This window comes from Eptatretus burgeri, chromosome 11 (assembly GCF_056783735.1).
Source record: "Eptatretus burgeri isolate ZD-2024b chromosome 11, Ebu_testis_v1, whole genome shotgun sequence".
Taxonomy (NCBI): domain Eukaryota; kingdom Metazoa; phylum Chordata; class Myxini; order Myxiniformes; family Myxinidae; genus Eptatretus; species Eptatretus burgeri.
Window position 1 is genome coordinate 72,611,859 of NC_140971.1, and position 17,961 is coordinate 72,629,819.

The window sequence follows — 17,961 nt, forward strand, 5'->3', positions numbered from 1 at the left end:
TCACTCAGGGTGACAGAGCACGGAGCACTCGCTCTGGGTGACGGAGCACGAAGGACTCCCTCTGGGTGACGGGGCACTTGCTCTGGGTGACGGAGCACGGAGCACTCGCTCTGGGTGACGGAGCACGGAGCACTCACTCTGGGTGACGGAGCACGGAGCACTCGCTGTGGGTGACGGAGCACGGAGCACTCGCTCAGGGTGACGGAGCACGGAGCACTCGCTCTGGGTGACGGAGCACTCGCTCTGGGTGACGGAGCACGGAGCACTCGCTCTGGGTGACGGAGCACGGAGCACTCGCTCTGGGTGATGGAGCACTCGCTCTGGGTGATGGAGCACGGAGCACTCGCTCTGGGTGACGGAGCACGGAGCACTCGCTCTGGGTGACTGAGCACGGACCACTCGCTCTGGGTGACTCAGCACGGACCACTCGCTCTGCGTGACGGAGCACGGACCACTCGCTCTGGGTGACGGAGCACGGAGCACTCTCTCTGGGTGACGGAGCAAGAACAACTCACTCAGGGTGACGGAGCACGGACCACTCGCTGTGGGTGACGGAGCACGGACCACTCACTCTGGGTGACAGAACACTGACCACTCGCTCTGGGTGACGGAGCACTCGCTCTGGGTGACGGAGCACGGAGCACTCGCTCTGGGTGACGGAGCACGGAGCACTCGCTCTGGGTGATGGAGCACGGAGCACTCGCTCTGGGTGATGGAGCACGGAGCACTCGCTCTGGGTGACGGAGCACGGAGCACTCGCTCTGGGTGACTGAGCACGGACCACTCGCTCTGTGTGACGGAGCAGGAGGCACGGACCACTCGCTCTGGGTGATGGAACACGGAGCAAGGACCACTCACTCCTGGTCAGGAGCACTGACCACTCGCTCTGGGTGACGGAGCACGGACTACTCGCTCTGGGTGACGGAGCAGGAAGCACGGACCACTCACTCTGGGTGACGGAGGAGGAAGCACAGACCACTCGCTCTGAGTGACGGAGCATGGAGCACAGACCACTCGCTCTGGGTGATGGAGAACGGAACACGGACCACTCGCTCTGGGTGACGGAGAACGGAGCACGGACCACTCGCTCTGGGTGATGGAGCAGGAAGCACGGACCACTCGCTCTGGGTGACGGAGCAGGAAGCACGGACCACTCGCTCTGGGTGACGGAGCAGGAAGCACGGACCACTCACTCCTGGTCAGGAGCACTGACCACTCACTCTGGGTGATGGAGCATGGACCACTCGCTCTGGGTGACAGAGCAACAAGCAAGGACCACTCGCTCTCGGTGACAGAGCATGGAGCACGAACCACACGCTCCGGGTGACGGAGCACTGACCACTCGCTCCAGGTGACGGAGCACTGACCACTCGCTCTGGGTGATGGAGCATGGTACACTCGCTCTGGGTGATGGAGCAACGAGCATGGACCACTCGCTCTGGGTGACGGAGCATGGAGCACAGATCACTTGCTCTGGGTGATGGAGCATGGACCACTCGCTCTGGGTGACAGAGTACAGACCACTCGCTCAGGGTGATGGAGCACGGACCATGCGCTCAGGGTTACGGAGCACGGACCACTCGCTCAGAGTGATGGAGCTGGGACCACTCACTCCGGGTGATGGAACACGGACCACTCCGTCCAGGTGACGGAGCAGGGACCACACTCTCAATGTGATGGAGCACAGAGCACTTGCTCAGGGTGTGGGAACATGGAGCACTCGCTCAGGGTTATGGAGCATGGAGCAGTCGCTCTGGGTGAAGGAGCACGGAGCAGTCGCTTTGGGTGATGGAGCACAGACCAGTCGCTCTGGGTGAAGGAGCATGGAGCATGGAGCATGGACCACTGGCTCTGGGTGACGGAGCACATACCACTCGCTCTGATTGACGGGCCATGGAGCATGGACCACTCGCTCTGGGTGATGGAGCATGGACCACTCACTCTGGGTGACGGAGCATGGACCACTCGCTCTGGGTGACTGAGCACGGAGCACAGCCCACTTGATCTGGGTTACGGATCACGGAACACTCTCTCTGTGTGATGGAGCATAGGCCACTCGCTCTGGGTGAGGGAGCACAGCCCACTCGCTCTGGCTGACAGAGCAAGGAGCACGGACCACTCACTCTGAGTGCCGGAGCACTGACCACTCGCTCTGGGTGATGGACCAGGGAGCACGGACCACTCGCTCTGGGTGACGGAGCAACGAGCACGGACCACTCTATCTGGGTGACTGATCATGGAGCATGGATCACTCGCTCTGGTTGACAGACGACAGAGCACGGACCACTCGCTCTGGGTGATGGACCACAGAGCACGGACCACTCGCTCTGGGTGACGGAGCACGGACCACTCCCTCCGGGTGACGGAGCATGGAGCACTCACTCAGGGTGACAGAGCACGGAGCACTCGCTCTGGGTGACGGAGCACGAAGGACTCCCACTGGGTGACGGGGCACTTGCTCTGGGTGACGGAGCACGGAGCACTCGCTCTGGGTGACGGAGCACGGAGCACTCACTCTGGGTGACGGAGCACGGAGCACTCGCTGTGGGTGACGGAGCACGGAGCACTCGCTCAGGGTGACGGAGCACGGAGCACTCGCTCTGGGTGACGGAGCACTCGCTCTGGGTGACGGAGCACGGAGCACTCGCTCTGGGTGACGGAGCACGGAGCACTCGCTCTGGGTGATGGAGCACGGAGCACTCGCTCTGGGTGACGGAGCACGGAGCACTCGCTCTGGGTGACTGAGCACGGACCACTCGCTCTGGGTGACTCAGCACGGACCACTCGCTCTGCGTGACGGAGCACGGACCACTCGCTCTGGGTGACGGAGCACGGAGCACTCTCTCTGGGTGACGGAGCAAGAACAACTCACTCAGGGTGACGGAGCACGGACCACTCTCTCTGGGTGACGGAGCACGGACCACTCACTCTGGGTGACAGAACACTGACCACTCGCTCTGGGTCATGGAGCACGGAGCAAGGACCACTCACTCCTGGTCAGGAGCACTGACCACTCGCTCTGGGTGACTGAGCATGAACCACTCGCTCTGGGTGACGGAGAACAGAGCACGGACCACTCGCTCTGTGTGACGGAGCAGGAGGCACGGACCACTCGCTCTGGGTGATGGAACACGGAGCAAGGACCACTCACTCCTGGTCAGGAGCACTGACCACTCGCTCTGGGTGACGGAGCACGGACCACTCACTCTGGGTGACGGAGCAGGAAGCACGGACCACTCACTCTGGGTGACGGAGGAGGAAGCACAGACCACTCGCTCTGAGTGACGGAGCATGGAGCACAGACCACTCGCTCTGGGTGATGGAGAACGGAACACGGACCACTCGCTCTGGGTGACGGAGAACGGAGCACGGACCACTCGCTCTGGGTGATGGAGCAGGAAGCACGGACCACTCGCTCTGGGTGACGGAGCAGGAAGCACGGACCACTCGCTCTGGGTGACGGAGCAGGAAGCACGGACCACTCACTCCTGGTCAGGAGCACTGACCACTCGCTCTGGGTGATGGAACACGGAGCATGGGCCAAACGCTCCGGGTGATGGAGCACGGACGACTCGCTCAGGGTGACGGAGCATGGACCACTCACTCAGGGTGATGGAGCATGGCCCACTCACTCAGGGTTACGGAGCAAGGACCACTCGCTCAGGTTTACGGAGCATGGACCACTCGCTCAGGGTGATGGAGCATGGACCACTCACTCAGGGTGACGGAGCATGGACCACCCGCTTATGGTGATGGAGCACGGACCACTCGCTCAGGGTGCACGGAGCGCAGACCACATGCTCAGGGTGCAAAGAGCACGGACCACTCGCTCCGGGTGACAGAGCTTGGACCACTCGCTCTGGGTGACGGAGATTGAGCACGGACCACTCGCTCTGGGTGACACAGCACGGACCACTCGCTCTGGGTGACGGAGCAGGACCACTCGCTCTGGGTGACGGAACACGGAGCACGTACGACTCGCTCTGGGTGATGGAGAATGGAGCACGGACCACTCGCTCTGGATTATGGAGCACGGACCACTCGCTCAGGGCTACAGAGTATAGACTACTCGCTCAGGGTGATGGAGCATGGACCACTCGCTCAGGGTGACGGAGCATGGATCACTCACCTTCGGGTGACGGAGCACGGACCACTCGCTCTGGGTGATGGAGCACAGACAAATCGCTCATGGTGACTGAGCATGGAGCACTCGATCTGGGTGACGGAGCACGGAGCATGGACCACTCGCTCTGGTGTACGAAGCGGGGACCACTCGCTCTGGGTGACAGAGCACGGACAACTCGCTCTGGGTGACAGAGCATGGAGCACGAACCACTTACTCTGGGTGATGGAGCACGGACGACGATCTCTGGGTGACATCGCACGGACCACTATATCTGAGTGACGGAACACAGACCACTCGCTCAGGGTGACGGAGCACGGAACACTCGCTCAGTGTGATGGAGCATGGACCACTCACTCAGGGTTATGGAACACTGACCACTCGCTCAGGGCTACAGAGCATAGAGCACTCGCTCAGGGTGACGGAGCACGGACCACTCGCTCAGGGTGATGGAACATGGCCCACTCACTCAGGGTGATGGAGCATGGGCCACTCGCTCAGCGTTATGGAGCATGGACCACTGACTCAGTGTTACGGAGCACGGACCACTCGCTCAGGTTGACGGAGCATGGACCACTCGCTCAGGTTGACGGAGCATGGACCACTCGCTCAGGGTGATGGAGCATGGACCACTCGCTCAGGGTGATGGAGCATGGACCACTTGCTCAGCGTGACGGAGCATGGACCACCCGCTTATGGTGATGGAGCACGGACCACTCGCTCAGGGTACACGGAGCACAGACCACTCGCTCAGGGTGCACGGAGGATGGACCACTCGCTCCAGGTGACTGAGCTTGGACCACTCGCTCCGGGCGACGGAGCACGGACCACTCACTCCGAGTGACGGAGATTGAGCACGGACCACTCGCTCTGGGTGACGGAACACGGAGCACGGACCACTCGCTCAGGGTGACGGAACATGGAGCACGGACCACTTGCTCTGTGTGACGGAGCAGAAAGCACGGACCACTCGCTCTGGGTGATGGAGCAGGAAGCACGGACCACTCGCTCTGAGTGACGGAGCATGGAGCACAGACCACTCACTCTGGGTGATGGAGAATGGAGCACGGACCACTCGCTCTGGGTGACGGAGAACGGAGCACGGACGACTCGCTCTGGGTTATGGAGCACGGACCACTCGCTCAGGGCTACAGTGTATAGACTACTCGCTCTGGGTGACGGAGCAGGAAGCACAGACCACTCGCTGTGGGTGACGGAGCAGGAAGCATGGACCACTCGCTCTGGGTGAGGGAGCACGAACCACTCGCTCTGGGTAAAGGAGAACGGATCATGGACCACTCGCTCTGGGTGATTGAGCACGGAGCACGGACCACTCGCTCTGGTGACGGAGCACGGACCACTCATTCTGGGTCACGGAGCACAGAGCATGGACCACTCGCTCCGGGTGATGGAGCACGGACCACTCGCTCTGGGTGACGGAGCACAGACCACTCGCTCTGGGTGATGGAGCACGGACCACTCACTCTGGGTGACGGATCAAGGACCACTCACTCTGGGTGACGGAACATGGAGCACGTACGACTCGCTCTGGGTGATGGAGAATGGAGCACGGGACACTCGCTCTGGGTTATGGAGCACGGACCACTCGCTCAGGGCTACAGAGTATAGACTACTCGCTCAGGGTGATGGAGCATGGACCACTCGCTCAGGGTGACGGAGCATGGACCACTCACCTTCGGGTGACGGAGCACGGACCACTCGCTCTGGGTGATGGAGCACAGACAAATCGCTCATGGTGACTGAGCATGGAGCACTCGATCTGGGTGACGGAGCACGGAGCATGGACCACTCGCTCTGGTGTACGAAGCGGGGACCACTCGCTCTGGGTGACAGAGCACGGACAACTCGCTCTGGGTGACAGAGCATGTAGCACGAACCACTTACTCTGGGTGACGGAGCACGGACCACGATCTCTGGGTGACATCGCATGGACCACTATATCTGAGTGACGGAACACAGACCACTCGCTCAGGGTGACGGAGCACGGAACACTCGCTGAGTGTGATGGAGCATGGACCACTCACTCAGGGTTATGGAGCACTGACCACTCGCTCAGGGCTACAGAGCATAGAGCACTCGCTCAGGGTGACGGAGCATGGACCACTCGCTCAGGGTGATGGAACATGGCCCACTCACTCAGGGTGATGGAGCACGGGCCACTCGCTCAGCGTTATGGAGCACGGACCACTGACTCAGTGTTACGGAGCACGGACCACTCGCTCAGGTTGACGGAGCATGGACCACTCGCTCAGCTTGATGGAGCATGGACCACTCGCTCAGGGTGATGGAGCATGGACCACTCGCTCAGGGTGATAGAGCATGGACCACTCGCTCAGCGTGACGGAGCATGGACCACCCACTTATGGTGATGGAGCACGGACCACTCGCTCAGGGTGCACGGAGCACAGACCACTCGCTCAGGGTGCACGGAGATTGAGCACGGACCACTCGCTCTGGGTGACGGAACACGGAGCACGGACCACTCGCTCTGGGTGATGGAACACGGAGCACGGACCACTTGCTCTGTGTGACGGAGCGGAAAGCATGGACCACTCGCTCTGGGTGACGGAGCAGGAAGCACGGACCACTCGCTCTGAGTGACGGAGCATGGAGCACAGACCACTCACTCTGGGTGATGGAGAATGGAGCACGGACCACTCGCTCTGGGTGACGGAGAACGGAGCACGGACCTCTCGCTCTGGGTGACGGAGCAGGAAGCACGGACCACTCGCTCTGGGTGAGGGAGCACGAACCACTCGCTCTGGGTAAAGGAGAACGGATCATGGACCACTCGCTCTGGGTGATTGAGCACGGAGCACGGACCACTCGCTCTGGTGACGGAGCACGGACCACTCACTCTGGGTCATGGAGCACAGAGCACAGACCACTCGCTCCGGGTGATGGAGCACGGACTACTCGCTCTGGGTGACGGATCAAGGACCACTCACTCTGGGTGACGGAACACGGAGCACGTACGACTCGCTCTGGGTGATGGAGAATGGAGCACGGACCACTCGCTCAGTGTTACGAAGCACGGACCACTCGCTCAGGTTGACGGAGCATGGACCACTCGCTCAGGTTGACGGAGCATGGACCACTCGCTCAGGGTGATGGAGCATGGACCACTCGCTCAGGGTGATGGAGCATGGACCACTCGCTCAGCGTGACGGAGCATGGACCACCCACTTATGGTGATGGAGCATGGACCACTCGCTCAGGGTGCACGGAGCACAGACCACTCGCTTAGGGTGCACGGAGATTGAGCACGGACCACTCGCTCTGGGTGACGGAACATGGAGCACGGACCACTCGCTCTGGGTGACGGAACACGGAGCACGGACCACTTGCTCTGTGTGACGGAGCAGAAAGCACGGACCACTCGCTCTGGGTGACGGAGCAGGAAGCACAGACCACTCACTCTGGGTGATGGAGAATGGAGCACGGACCACTCGCTCTGGGTGACGGAGAACGGAGCATGGACCTCTCGCTCTGGGTGACGGAGCAGGAAGCACGGACCACTCACTGTGGGTGACGGAGCAGGAAGCACGGACCATTCGCTCTGGGTGAGGGAGCATGAACCACTCGCTCTGGGTAAAGGAGAACGGATCATCGACCACTCGCTCTGGGTGATTGAGCACGGAGCACGGACCACTCGCTCTGGTGACGGAGCACGGACCACTCACTCTGGGTCACGGAGCACAGAGCACGGACCACTCACTCTGGGTCACGGAGCACAGAGCACGGACCACTCGCTCCGGGTGATGGAGCACGGACCACTCGCTCTGGGTGACGGAGCACAGACCACTCGCTCTGGGTGATGGAGCACGGACCACTCGCTCTGGGTGACGGATCAAGGACCACTCACTCTGGGTGACGGATCAAGGACCACTCACTCTGGGTGACGGATCAAGGACCACTAACTCTGGGTGACGGAGCTCGGACCACTCACTTAGGGTGACAGAGCACAGACCACTTGTTCAGAATGATGTGGCGTGGTTCTGCTTTCGACTCTCGGGCACTCGGCAAGTGGCTAAAGCACTCAAGCAAGCACTTCAATGAAAATAGTTTTTAATGAACGGCTGTCCAGGCTATGGCTGCATACCATTTACGATCCCCTTCACTTTAAAACCGGTCTTCACCACACACGCAGCAGTTAATGAAATAAAATGAATTAGTTCAAAAAATGACTATCCACAAAAGACTTCATGCTTAATGTAGAACAACTCTGGAGACATCGCAAAGTTCAACCACCCATGAAATAAACATTGCAGGTAATCCGCCATGTCGCCTGCTCATCTGTGCACTCGTCACGTGTTACATCATTCATGATCCTTGCAAACGTTTTCACTTCTCTGTTTTTTTAAGACCTTTTTTCAAAAGATTTGTTTTTATTCACTGCAGGGCTCTTCGCGAAACCTGAGAAAATATCGACACAGATCTGGCAGACCTTATTGATAAGCAGTCCCTCTGGTGGTCGTATGGCAGCTTAGCCGCCGGGGTAGCTCTCATTTCTTGAAGCGCGACTGTGTCGCTGATTGATTGCCCCTCTACCAGTACACACACTGGAACTGGTACTCATTTCACTGACCTCGGAAGGATGACAGGCTGAGTCAACCCTCTGGTATATTAATTCAGTGGCCGACGGGGCTTGAACTCAGGACACTAGGATTCCAAGCCGCCACTCTAACCACTGAGCCAACACCAGGCGAGCAGTCCCTTTGGGAGACAAGGTGCGAGGTCTTGCAATGAATGCATTAAATCATATAGCTCAATGAAGCTGGTTAATTTTTGCCACGTTCCTAAATTTTTTTGTTCACTCAATATAATTCTCCAAACAGTAAAAAACGATAAGTTTAATGCTTTGAAAATTTCACATTTTCTTGTGTACATATGGAGGAGGAAGGAACATAGCCTTGCTTGTTGAAGGTAAATAGGTTTATTTACTTAGTGATAAGACTCGTTATTTTTTAAAAGTATCAAATTTCACTCCAGATTTCGACATTTATTTAGCCCGGATGATATCTGATCCTCAAAACCAAAATAATATTTCGATGATAGACTTTAATTAGTATGTGAGAGTATATCGTGGAAAATCTTATCATATAATGCATGCTCCTAATTTGCTCCAAGCTCCTAATTTGAAAACTATAGTACTTACAAAAGTGATGTATGCAGCGATTCCGAGCTATGATGAACAGGCATTCAATAATATGAGTGAGGAAAGTGAAAAAAAAACCTTATCATCAAGAAATCATTGTGGCCTGTTCCAAGTCAAGGCCTGGTTGAGCAGGCTAAAAAAACATGGTGGCTTCAGACCCCAGCGAAGTTTCATTGGATACGCCTTTCGACCTCAGAGAGTGGGGTGACCAAGGATGCGCCTGATAAAGGGTATAATTAAATATAGAGCCCTTAATTATCTTCAAAAGGGGTGTTTTAATTAACCCAGACACGCAATTTTCACTCTTGTACTTCCTTGGAGTTTTCTTAGTATGCATGAAAAGTTTCAGGCTGCTCGGTTTCATGTTTGTGGAGTTATAGAGGAGACGTGTGTGTGTGTGTGTGTGTGTGTGTGTGTGTGTGTGTGTGTGTGTGTGTGTGTGTGTGTGTGTGTGTGTGTGGGTGTGTGTGTGTGTGTGTGTGTGTGTGTGTGTGTGTGTGTGTGTGTGTGTGTGTGTGTGTGTATACATGTATATATGTATATACATTCAGGGTGTCCCAAAAGTCACCTCGGGATTTAGAAATTAAATAACATTTCCATTTTTTTCATAATTTATGATTATTTTAAAACCAAAAGAAAATTTACAAAATGGAGATCAATTTGCTTTATTTATGAAAAATGATGCAGCTTAGATGTCCTCCATTTTTGGCTTCGCGGAGACTGGCTCTTTCGACAGCATTTTCCATAACAGTGGACAATAACTGGCTGCAGCCTTAGAATTTCTGCACAGATGTTGTCCTTGAGCTGCTGAATTGTATGGGGCTTATTGATGTATACACGCTCCTTTAGATAACCCCAAATAAAATAATCAGGAGGCGTCAAATCAGGAGAACGTGATGGCCAAGAAATTTCTGAATTTCCTGAAATTATTCGGTGTCCAAAAATTTGCTTTTGAAGCTCCACCGTGGCTCGTTCCGTGTGGGCAGTGGCTCCATCTTGTTGACACCACATCTCAGGTTTATCCCTCACTTCAGGACGCACAAAATTCTCGAGCATGGCTTGATACCGCTCACTAGTGACCGTCGTTGCACTGCCATCCTCATTTACAAAAAAATAAGGGCCGATAATCCTTTCTGACGTTACACCACACCAGACAGTGCATTTGAGAGGGTGCAACTCACGTTAATGAATAGCCATAGGATTCTCTCATCGCCAGAACCTACAGTTCTGCTTATTCACAAAACCGTTCAAATGTAAATGAGTTTCATCGCTCATAATCAGTTTATGAACAAATTCGTTTTCTTCATTGACCAACCTCTGAATTTGGACTGAGTAATTTTCACGTCGTCGATGATCAGTCGGTTTCAACTTTTGCTCCAGTTGCACTTTGTATCGGTACAGGTGCAAATCGTTTCTTAGTATGCGATACAGTAGGGTTGGGTAAATATGATTGAAATTTTATGCATAGCATTTTGTATGGCCGTTTTCCATGCTGAATCCGAATCCGGTCGAATTTTTGTTTTTACCTCCGATGATCTTTGACCCCTGGAACCTTAATTTGTTCAAAATGGTGGCCAAAAATTGACCTTTTTCATGTTTTCCTTCTCTAATGTGACTAATAAGGCTTGTAATATATCATTCAATATGTTTTTCAGGTCAAGGAATACGCTAACCACATTTTCAAAATTATTGGATGTTGCATAGGACCGAAATCAAGTAATTTAGGAAAAAGGAAGACTTGAAGAAAAATAAAAATACTACTATTGAAAACTATACAAACTTGCAAAAAGCACAAAGGACCTTTGACCCCAGACAGTCTATATTTACTGAGTACACTATCGGAGAAAGAACTAGCGGAAGTGACATATTTACGCCTAACTGTAGCCCCAGACATACGCCAACAAAGACGTGTGAAAGATGGAGCAGGGAAATTCCGCTCAAAAATTCAGTTTAACCGAGCTATACAACTTTATAAAGAATGCTATCAAACCCGATGAATCCGTGCAGGATAACATTGATGAACTTTTGTTGGCGGCACTGGTGTGATCTCATTCTTATGTTGATCTGAGAATGACAAAAACAGTTCAATCCCAGCAAAATATTGTGCGGTTTTCAAAAATTGTGTTTTAAGAATCATCAAATCATTGCATAAGTGTCGTTTTTGTATTTCCTGATCGGAAAAACCTATAAATTGATATATTACAAGCCTTATTTTCTCTCAGTTGGTCAGAAATTCATAAAAATATCATTTTTTTGTCACCATTTTGAATAAATTCAAGTTCCGGGGGTCAAAATTCATCGGAGGTAAAAAAAAATTCCAACGTTTTCAGATTCAGCATCGAAAATGGCCATAGAAAATGCTATGCGAAGACACTTAACCAAAAAAAACTTCACTATTTACCCAACCCTAGATTCAGTGACATCCGAGACATCCCCAAACTGGTCAGAACGTCTGCGGATCGATGTTCCTGGTTCTTCTTGAACACTGTCCAGTACACGTTCACAATTAATCTGCGAACTGACGGAACGTGGTATTCAAGATTGTGGCAAGTCACTTACTGACCCATATTGCTGAAAACGTTAAATCAACCGACGAATCATGAAATCTGAATGTGGTTTTCTGGCACTGAAGTGTCGGCAGTATGCTCTTTGGGTGAGAATAATTCATCGATTAAATTTAAAATAAAATTCCACGATTTTTGGTTCTTTGTTCAGTTGTGAATTTTTCCATGGGTAATTTCCAAATTTTTTTTTTTTTTTTTTTTTTGTATACCTTGGTCGAGGCTCGTATGAGAGCTAACACACAACTCACAGCAAGGAGGCATGAGACAAGAGGGGCGGGAGTGGAAGGGACAAAACATTGGGGAACAGACACAGGTGAACTGTGGAAGGGAGAGGGATGGGGATGGGACGGGGAACATGGCGAGGAGAAGATGGACATTACAGGGACTTTCAGGAAGGAAAGCAGGAGAATTGAAGGAAGTGGGCTTGGGTGGATTATCGGGGGTAGAAAAGATCGAGGATTTGGATGGGGGAAGATAAGAGGTGGTGGTGAACAGCTGTTTTGAAAGCCTGGAGGGAAGAATGGGAAAGAATAGAGTGAGGAAGTTTATTCCAAAGGCGGGAAAAAGAGGAATGAAAGAGTGAAGATGAGCAGTGATTCGTGATTTTGGTAGTTTTACCAGAAGGGGGTTGTTGGCGGACCTTGAGCGCCCTGTGGAAATGTGGTTGGGACAAATCGCAGAGAGAGCAGGGGGGCAAGGCTGGAGAGGAGTCGGTAGAAGACAGAAAGACCACCGACCAACCTGCGGTGATTGAGTGAGAGGCCCAAAGACTCAGCTTCATTGCGGGAGATGCCAATGATCTTAAAAGCCCTGGTTTCGACAGCGTGAAGTCGAGAAAGGTGGGAGGCAGGAGCACCAGCCCAGAGGGGAGAGCAGTACTCCATCAGGCTACGGACAAAAGCTTTGTAAGTAGTCAGGAGCTCAAGAGGGCCGAGGAAGGACTTTGCACGACGGAGGATTCCCAGTCGGCGACTGGCTTTTGAGGCAAGGTTGGAAATGTGACTTTCCCAGGAAAGGTCATGGCAGATAGTGAGACCCAGAAGCTTGAAAGAAAAGACTTCTTCCAGAGGATTGTTGAGAAAGTGGATGGGGGGTTTTGTAAACGGTCCTTTCGAAGAGACATAGTGAGAGTGTGAGATTTGTGTGGATTGAAAGACATGTTCCACGTGTTGGACCAGTTTGTGATTTTATCCAGATCTGCAGTGAGCGAAGAAGCTGCTGCTTGCCGGTCTGAGGGATGACAGATGGTACGGCAGAGGGTGGAGTCATCGGCAAAGAGAAATAGAGGATTTTCCAGAGAGTCCGAGAGATCATTGATGAAAACCAGAAAAAGAACAGGGCCCAGAACGCTACCTTGAGGAACTCCAGCCTGCACAGGAAGAGGGGATGAAAGAACTCCATTTAGGGCCACACGTTGACTGCGACAGGAGAGGAAGTCTGCGAGCCATGAGTGGAGATGGCCTTGAATACCATGGGAAGAGAGTTTGGTGAGTAGGGCAGGGTGCCAGACTGTGTCAAAAGCACGTGATATGTCCAGGGATACGGCTCGGATTTCCTGTCTGGCATTGAGGACCTCCATCCATTGATGGGAGAGCAGTAGCAGCATATCCAGGGTAGAGTGACCTGGTCTGAAACCAAATTGATGATTGGAAATCAAGCCATTGGAGAAGAGGAAGGATTTCATGTCTGAAGCGATGATGGATTCCATAACCTTGCTGATGATTGGGAGAAGGCTGATTGGTCTGTAGTTACAGGGATCTGTTTTTGCACCTTTTTATGCAGGGCAGTGATGTTAGCAGATTTCCAAGCAGATGGCAGATGACCTTGGGAAAATGAGAGGGTGAATAGAACAGAGAGAGGGTGAGCAAGAGCAGAAGAGCAGGCTTTGAGGACACGTGGGCTGATGCCGTCTGGACCGGTTGCAGAATCTGACTCGAGGTTTGAAAGCAAGCTCTCCACCTTGTCAGGAGAAAAGGATACAGAGTCCAGGGACAGTTGGGTGCGACTGGGTAAAGTGGGTAGAGATAGTGATGGGTTTGGGACACAAGATTTAGCTGCAAACACCGAGTTTAGACATTCTGCTTTATCACGTGTGGAATCAGCAGTGCGGCCATTTGAGGTAAGGGAGGGGATGGAGGGGGAACATACACCAGAAACAGATTTGATTAAACGCCACCAGGATTTTGAGGAGGGAGAGAGGTTTGAGAGTTCAGACTTGAGATGAGAAAGATGTTGTTTTCTGGCTCTCCTGAGGGTAGATACACACTTGTTCCGAGCTTTGTGGAAAGAACTGAGATTGCCCTCAGTTGGGTTTGCTTTCCATGAGGCAAAGGCAAGTTGTTTCAGGACAACTGCCTCGCCACAAGCTTCAGTAAACCAAGGGCGGGAGGAAGGGTAAGACAACTGAACACGAGAGGGGATAAATCTGTGCATGAAATGTTAATCTAAATCTGTGCAATGTTAATCTAAATTCTGAAAAGAAAAGAAAAACAAATTATTAAAAAGCATCAATGTTATTTAATTTCCAAATCCCTAGGTGACTTTTTGGACACCCTGTATATATACATACATATATATATATATATATATATATATATATATATATATGTATGTATATATGACAGAGATGGCTGTCTGTTCGTGGTTGATGCTGGTTGGCAATTTGAGGTTACGTGCAAAGTAGCTCTTGGTAGGATTAATTAATGTATCGCATCGGCTTATTAAAAGCTGATATTCGAAATCTAATTCCAAGTTTGATGATCGAAACTCTTGTCCTGAATAATTACTTCGAAATCTAGAGTTGAATCGGAAAAAAATTATATGTATGTCCGCATACTACGTCGTTGTCGTCTTCTTTCACTGGGAACATATTTTGCTCCCAAAAAACGACTGCCCCCCTGACCTGTACCATCACTCGATTCTCTGCCATGGGAATGGTAATCATTGATTTACTTGGTTAAAAAAATAATAAACGTTGCCATGGTTATGTACATTTGTTAGAAGAGCGTGAAGAAACTATTAGCGATGGAAACTTTTAAAAATTATTTTCACAACTTTTCCGTCTTTTTCCTCCTCAACCCTCTCTCAATCTCATCAATCTCATTTTCTCAATCTTTCATCTTCTTCCTCCTCAATCCTCTTTCGATATAATATCATTTCACCACTCGTTCAATCTCATTCCATCACTCCTTCTTCCTCCTACTTTCGATCTCATCAATCCTGTTTCGATTATAAGCCTTTCAATATCATGAGCAGGTCCAAAACAAGCCTTGAAAGTCATTAGGAAGGGTGTTGGAAGTGATGAAATTTGAAATGCCCATTCACATTTCCCATCACTGATGGGGGATGGGGGTAGGAGGTGGGTGGAGGGAGAGGAAGTTATGAGGTGGGAGTCTGGAGGGAAGGGAATGAGGTGTGAGTCTGGAGGAATGGGAGTGGATGGGAAGATGTAGGGGGAGGGTGGGATGAGGGAGGGGAAGGAATGGGAGGAGGGTGGGGAAGGGGTGCGGTGGGAGTCCAGAGGGAGGGGAGGTGGTGAGGTGGGAGCCCAGAGATAGGGGCATTGGTGGGAGGAAGGAGGGGAAGGGGTGGGAGGAGGGACCTGGTATTGCCCAGCAACACCAGGTAGCTTTGCTCGTAATGATATATTAGGGTTGGGGCTGTAGATATGCAGTGACACGGTGCCAGGCATGAGGTGCTTCTGTTGCGGTCAGCACACTATCATGAGGCAAGGCTATGGATAAACATCTTTTAAATGAGGAAATGCCTGCTATAAAATGCAACCACAAAACCCAAATGCTGCCACCACTTTAACGGGTAATAATATATGACGAATTGACCATTGATGATGTGTTGGTTTATGCAAAGAAGCAGTTTCTAAAAGTACCCCTCATGCAATGTGAAGTTGAATGCTCTACAAGCCTTGACAAAAAGGCCTTGCCTTTTAAAAGCTTGATACTTTTTGGTCTTGCTGATGATCCCTTAAGGCAGAAACGTGTGTCCAAGACTGAACCTTGAAAATACTAGCTTGAAATCCTATCCCTGGACCCTAGATGTTTTGATTTTTGAGAGATCTCACTATAATTGACCAATAATATTAACAGGCCTTTGATCATATGATCTGCTATCTTAAGGACAGTTTTATGGAGAAGATGTTTCATTTGATATGATCCTCCAAGAAAATGTAACTGATGAAGCTCAAAGTTCTTGCTGGTGGAAAGAACAGTACCCTCCATTTTCTGACATTGTTTTGTCCTCCCTCTGTGGGTCGCTGCAGGATGGGCCACCAGAAGTGGAATTGGAACCACCGTGCAGCTACAGACCCATACACATTATGTCAGGAAATGAAGATGGCACACTTGCGAATGTACATATACCGGATATTATAACAGAATCAGAAGAGCTGGAGACCCCATTATAATTGTGCATATTGTTATGCAAATTAATTTCATTACTTTCTTTTTCAGGATTTGTTGCTTTTTAATGATGTGTGCTTTTATTTAATTAGTCGGTGTAAGAATTAATTGTGATTGGTTTTTGGAATATTGTTTGTAGTAAATTGTAAGAGCATTGCTGAGGTTCAATAAGGGAAACCATAAGACATGGAAATCAACTGTACAGGCCTCAATTCTACAGAAAATGCTTGGTGAAATGCTTGACAAGGAGGCCATCCCCATCCAAAGGACTTTTGTGGGCATGCCGAGTCCATAATTTACAGATAACGGCATATCTAATGGTCAGGTGGACTCTGCTGATATGTTCAAGGGAGTATATTTACAAAAGGGGCTCACCCAAGTTCATTGGGTTTAAAAAGGGGATTGAGGAGGTATCGAGTGAGAAGAACAATGCTTATGACTGGCAGGTCCTCGCTGCTCACCTGAAAAGGGTCAAAGAGTAGGTTTTAGCCAGAGATTCATGGAAATGCATTGACTGATGTGCTGGAGCTGGTGGGCATGCCCTGGGAGCTTTGGAACAGATCTCTGAGGGAGTGGGTCCTAGTTTAGGGCCAGATCAGTGAGAACGGTACTCCTGGGCTTTGACATACGAGGTGTGTTCAAAAAGTATCCGACCTTTGTTCATAAAAAATACTCTTATGCAGATACAATAAACTTACACTAATGTCCTTCAAAGTAGTCCCCTTGGGCTGCCACACACTTCTCTCAACGGTTCTGCCACTGTCGGAAGCAGCGCTGGAACGCTTCTTTTGGGATGGCGCGCAGCTGGTCCGTTGCATTCTGCATGATGTCTTCTCTGGACTGAAATCTGGTCCCTTTCAGGGGCATTTTCAGCTTGGGGAAAAGCCAGAAGTCACACGGAGCCATGTCAGGAGAGTAGGGAGCCTGACGAAGCACAGGTGTGTTGTGTTTGGCCAGGAAACTCTGTATCAAATGTGAAGAATGGGCGGGTGCGTTATCGTGATGGGGCTGCCAATTGACCGCTGCCCACGGGTCTGGCCGTTTGCATCGCACAGCATCACAAAGGCAACGCAGTACCTCTTGGTAGTACTCTTTGGTGATGGTTGTGCCGTGTGGTGCGTACTCATGATGAACCACGCCACTGGAGTCAAAGAAGATGGTCAGCATGACTTTAGCATTGCTGCGGACCTTCCTTGCTTTTTTGTGGCCTCAGGGATGTTGGATGCTTCCATTGTGATGATTGGAACTTGGTTTCTGGGTCGTACCCATAAATCCAGGTCTCATCGACAGTGATCACTGTGTTGAAGTTGGGATCGCTGTTCACAGTCTCCAGTATGTCCTGTGCGATCTCCAAACGGAGTTGCTTCTGCTCGATCGTTAGCAGCTTTGGCACGAACTTCGTTGAGATTCTCCTTAAGCCCAAATCCTCAGTCACAATGGAATGAACGGATCCAATGCTGACGCCCGCCTCGTCTGCAAGTTCTCTGATCGTGATTCGACGATCCTGCATCAGCAGGGTCCTCACTTGGTCAATGACAATCTCATTTCGGGATGTTGAGGGCCTACCAGAACGTGCTTCACTTTCCACTGATGTGCGACCATCTTTGAAGCGGTTGTACCACTCTTTTATCTGTGTGGTTGGTACCCATTGCTTCGTTCCCGAAGGCCTGTTGAATCCTG

General features: G+C 51.7%; 1 protein-coding gene across 2 annotated transcripts in view; it reads left to right on the top strand.

Moving 5' to 3' along the window:
• Nucleotides 1-17,961, top strand: part of LOC147017361 (sodium-dependent multivitamin transporter-like) — a 119,133-nt gene that overhangs the window by 99,973 nt on the left and 1,199 nt on the right. For both annotated transcript variants that reach the window (XM_085846958.1, XM_085846957.1), the window contains one exon: nt 16,143-17,961. This exon is cut by the window's right edge and continues 1,199 nt beyond it. In XM_085846958.1, the coding sequence (XP_085703084.1) occupies nt 16,143-16,213 (71 nt within the window). In that variant the 3' untranslated portion in view covers nt 16,214-17,961. The remainder of the gene's footprint in view (nt 1-16,142) is intronic.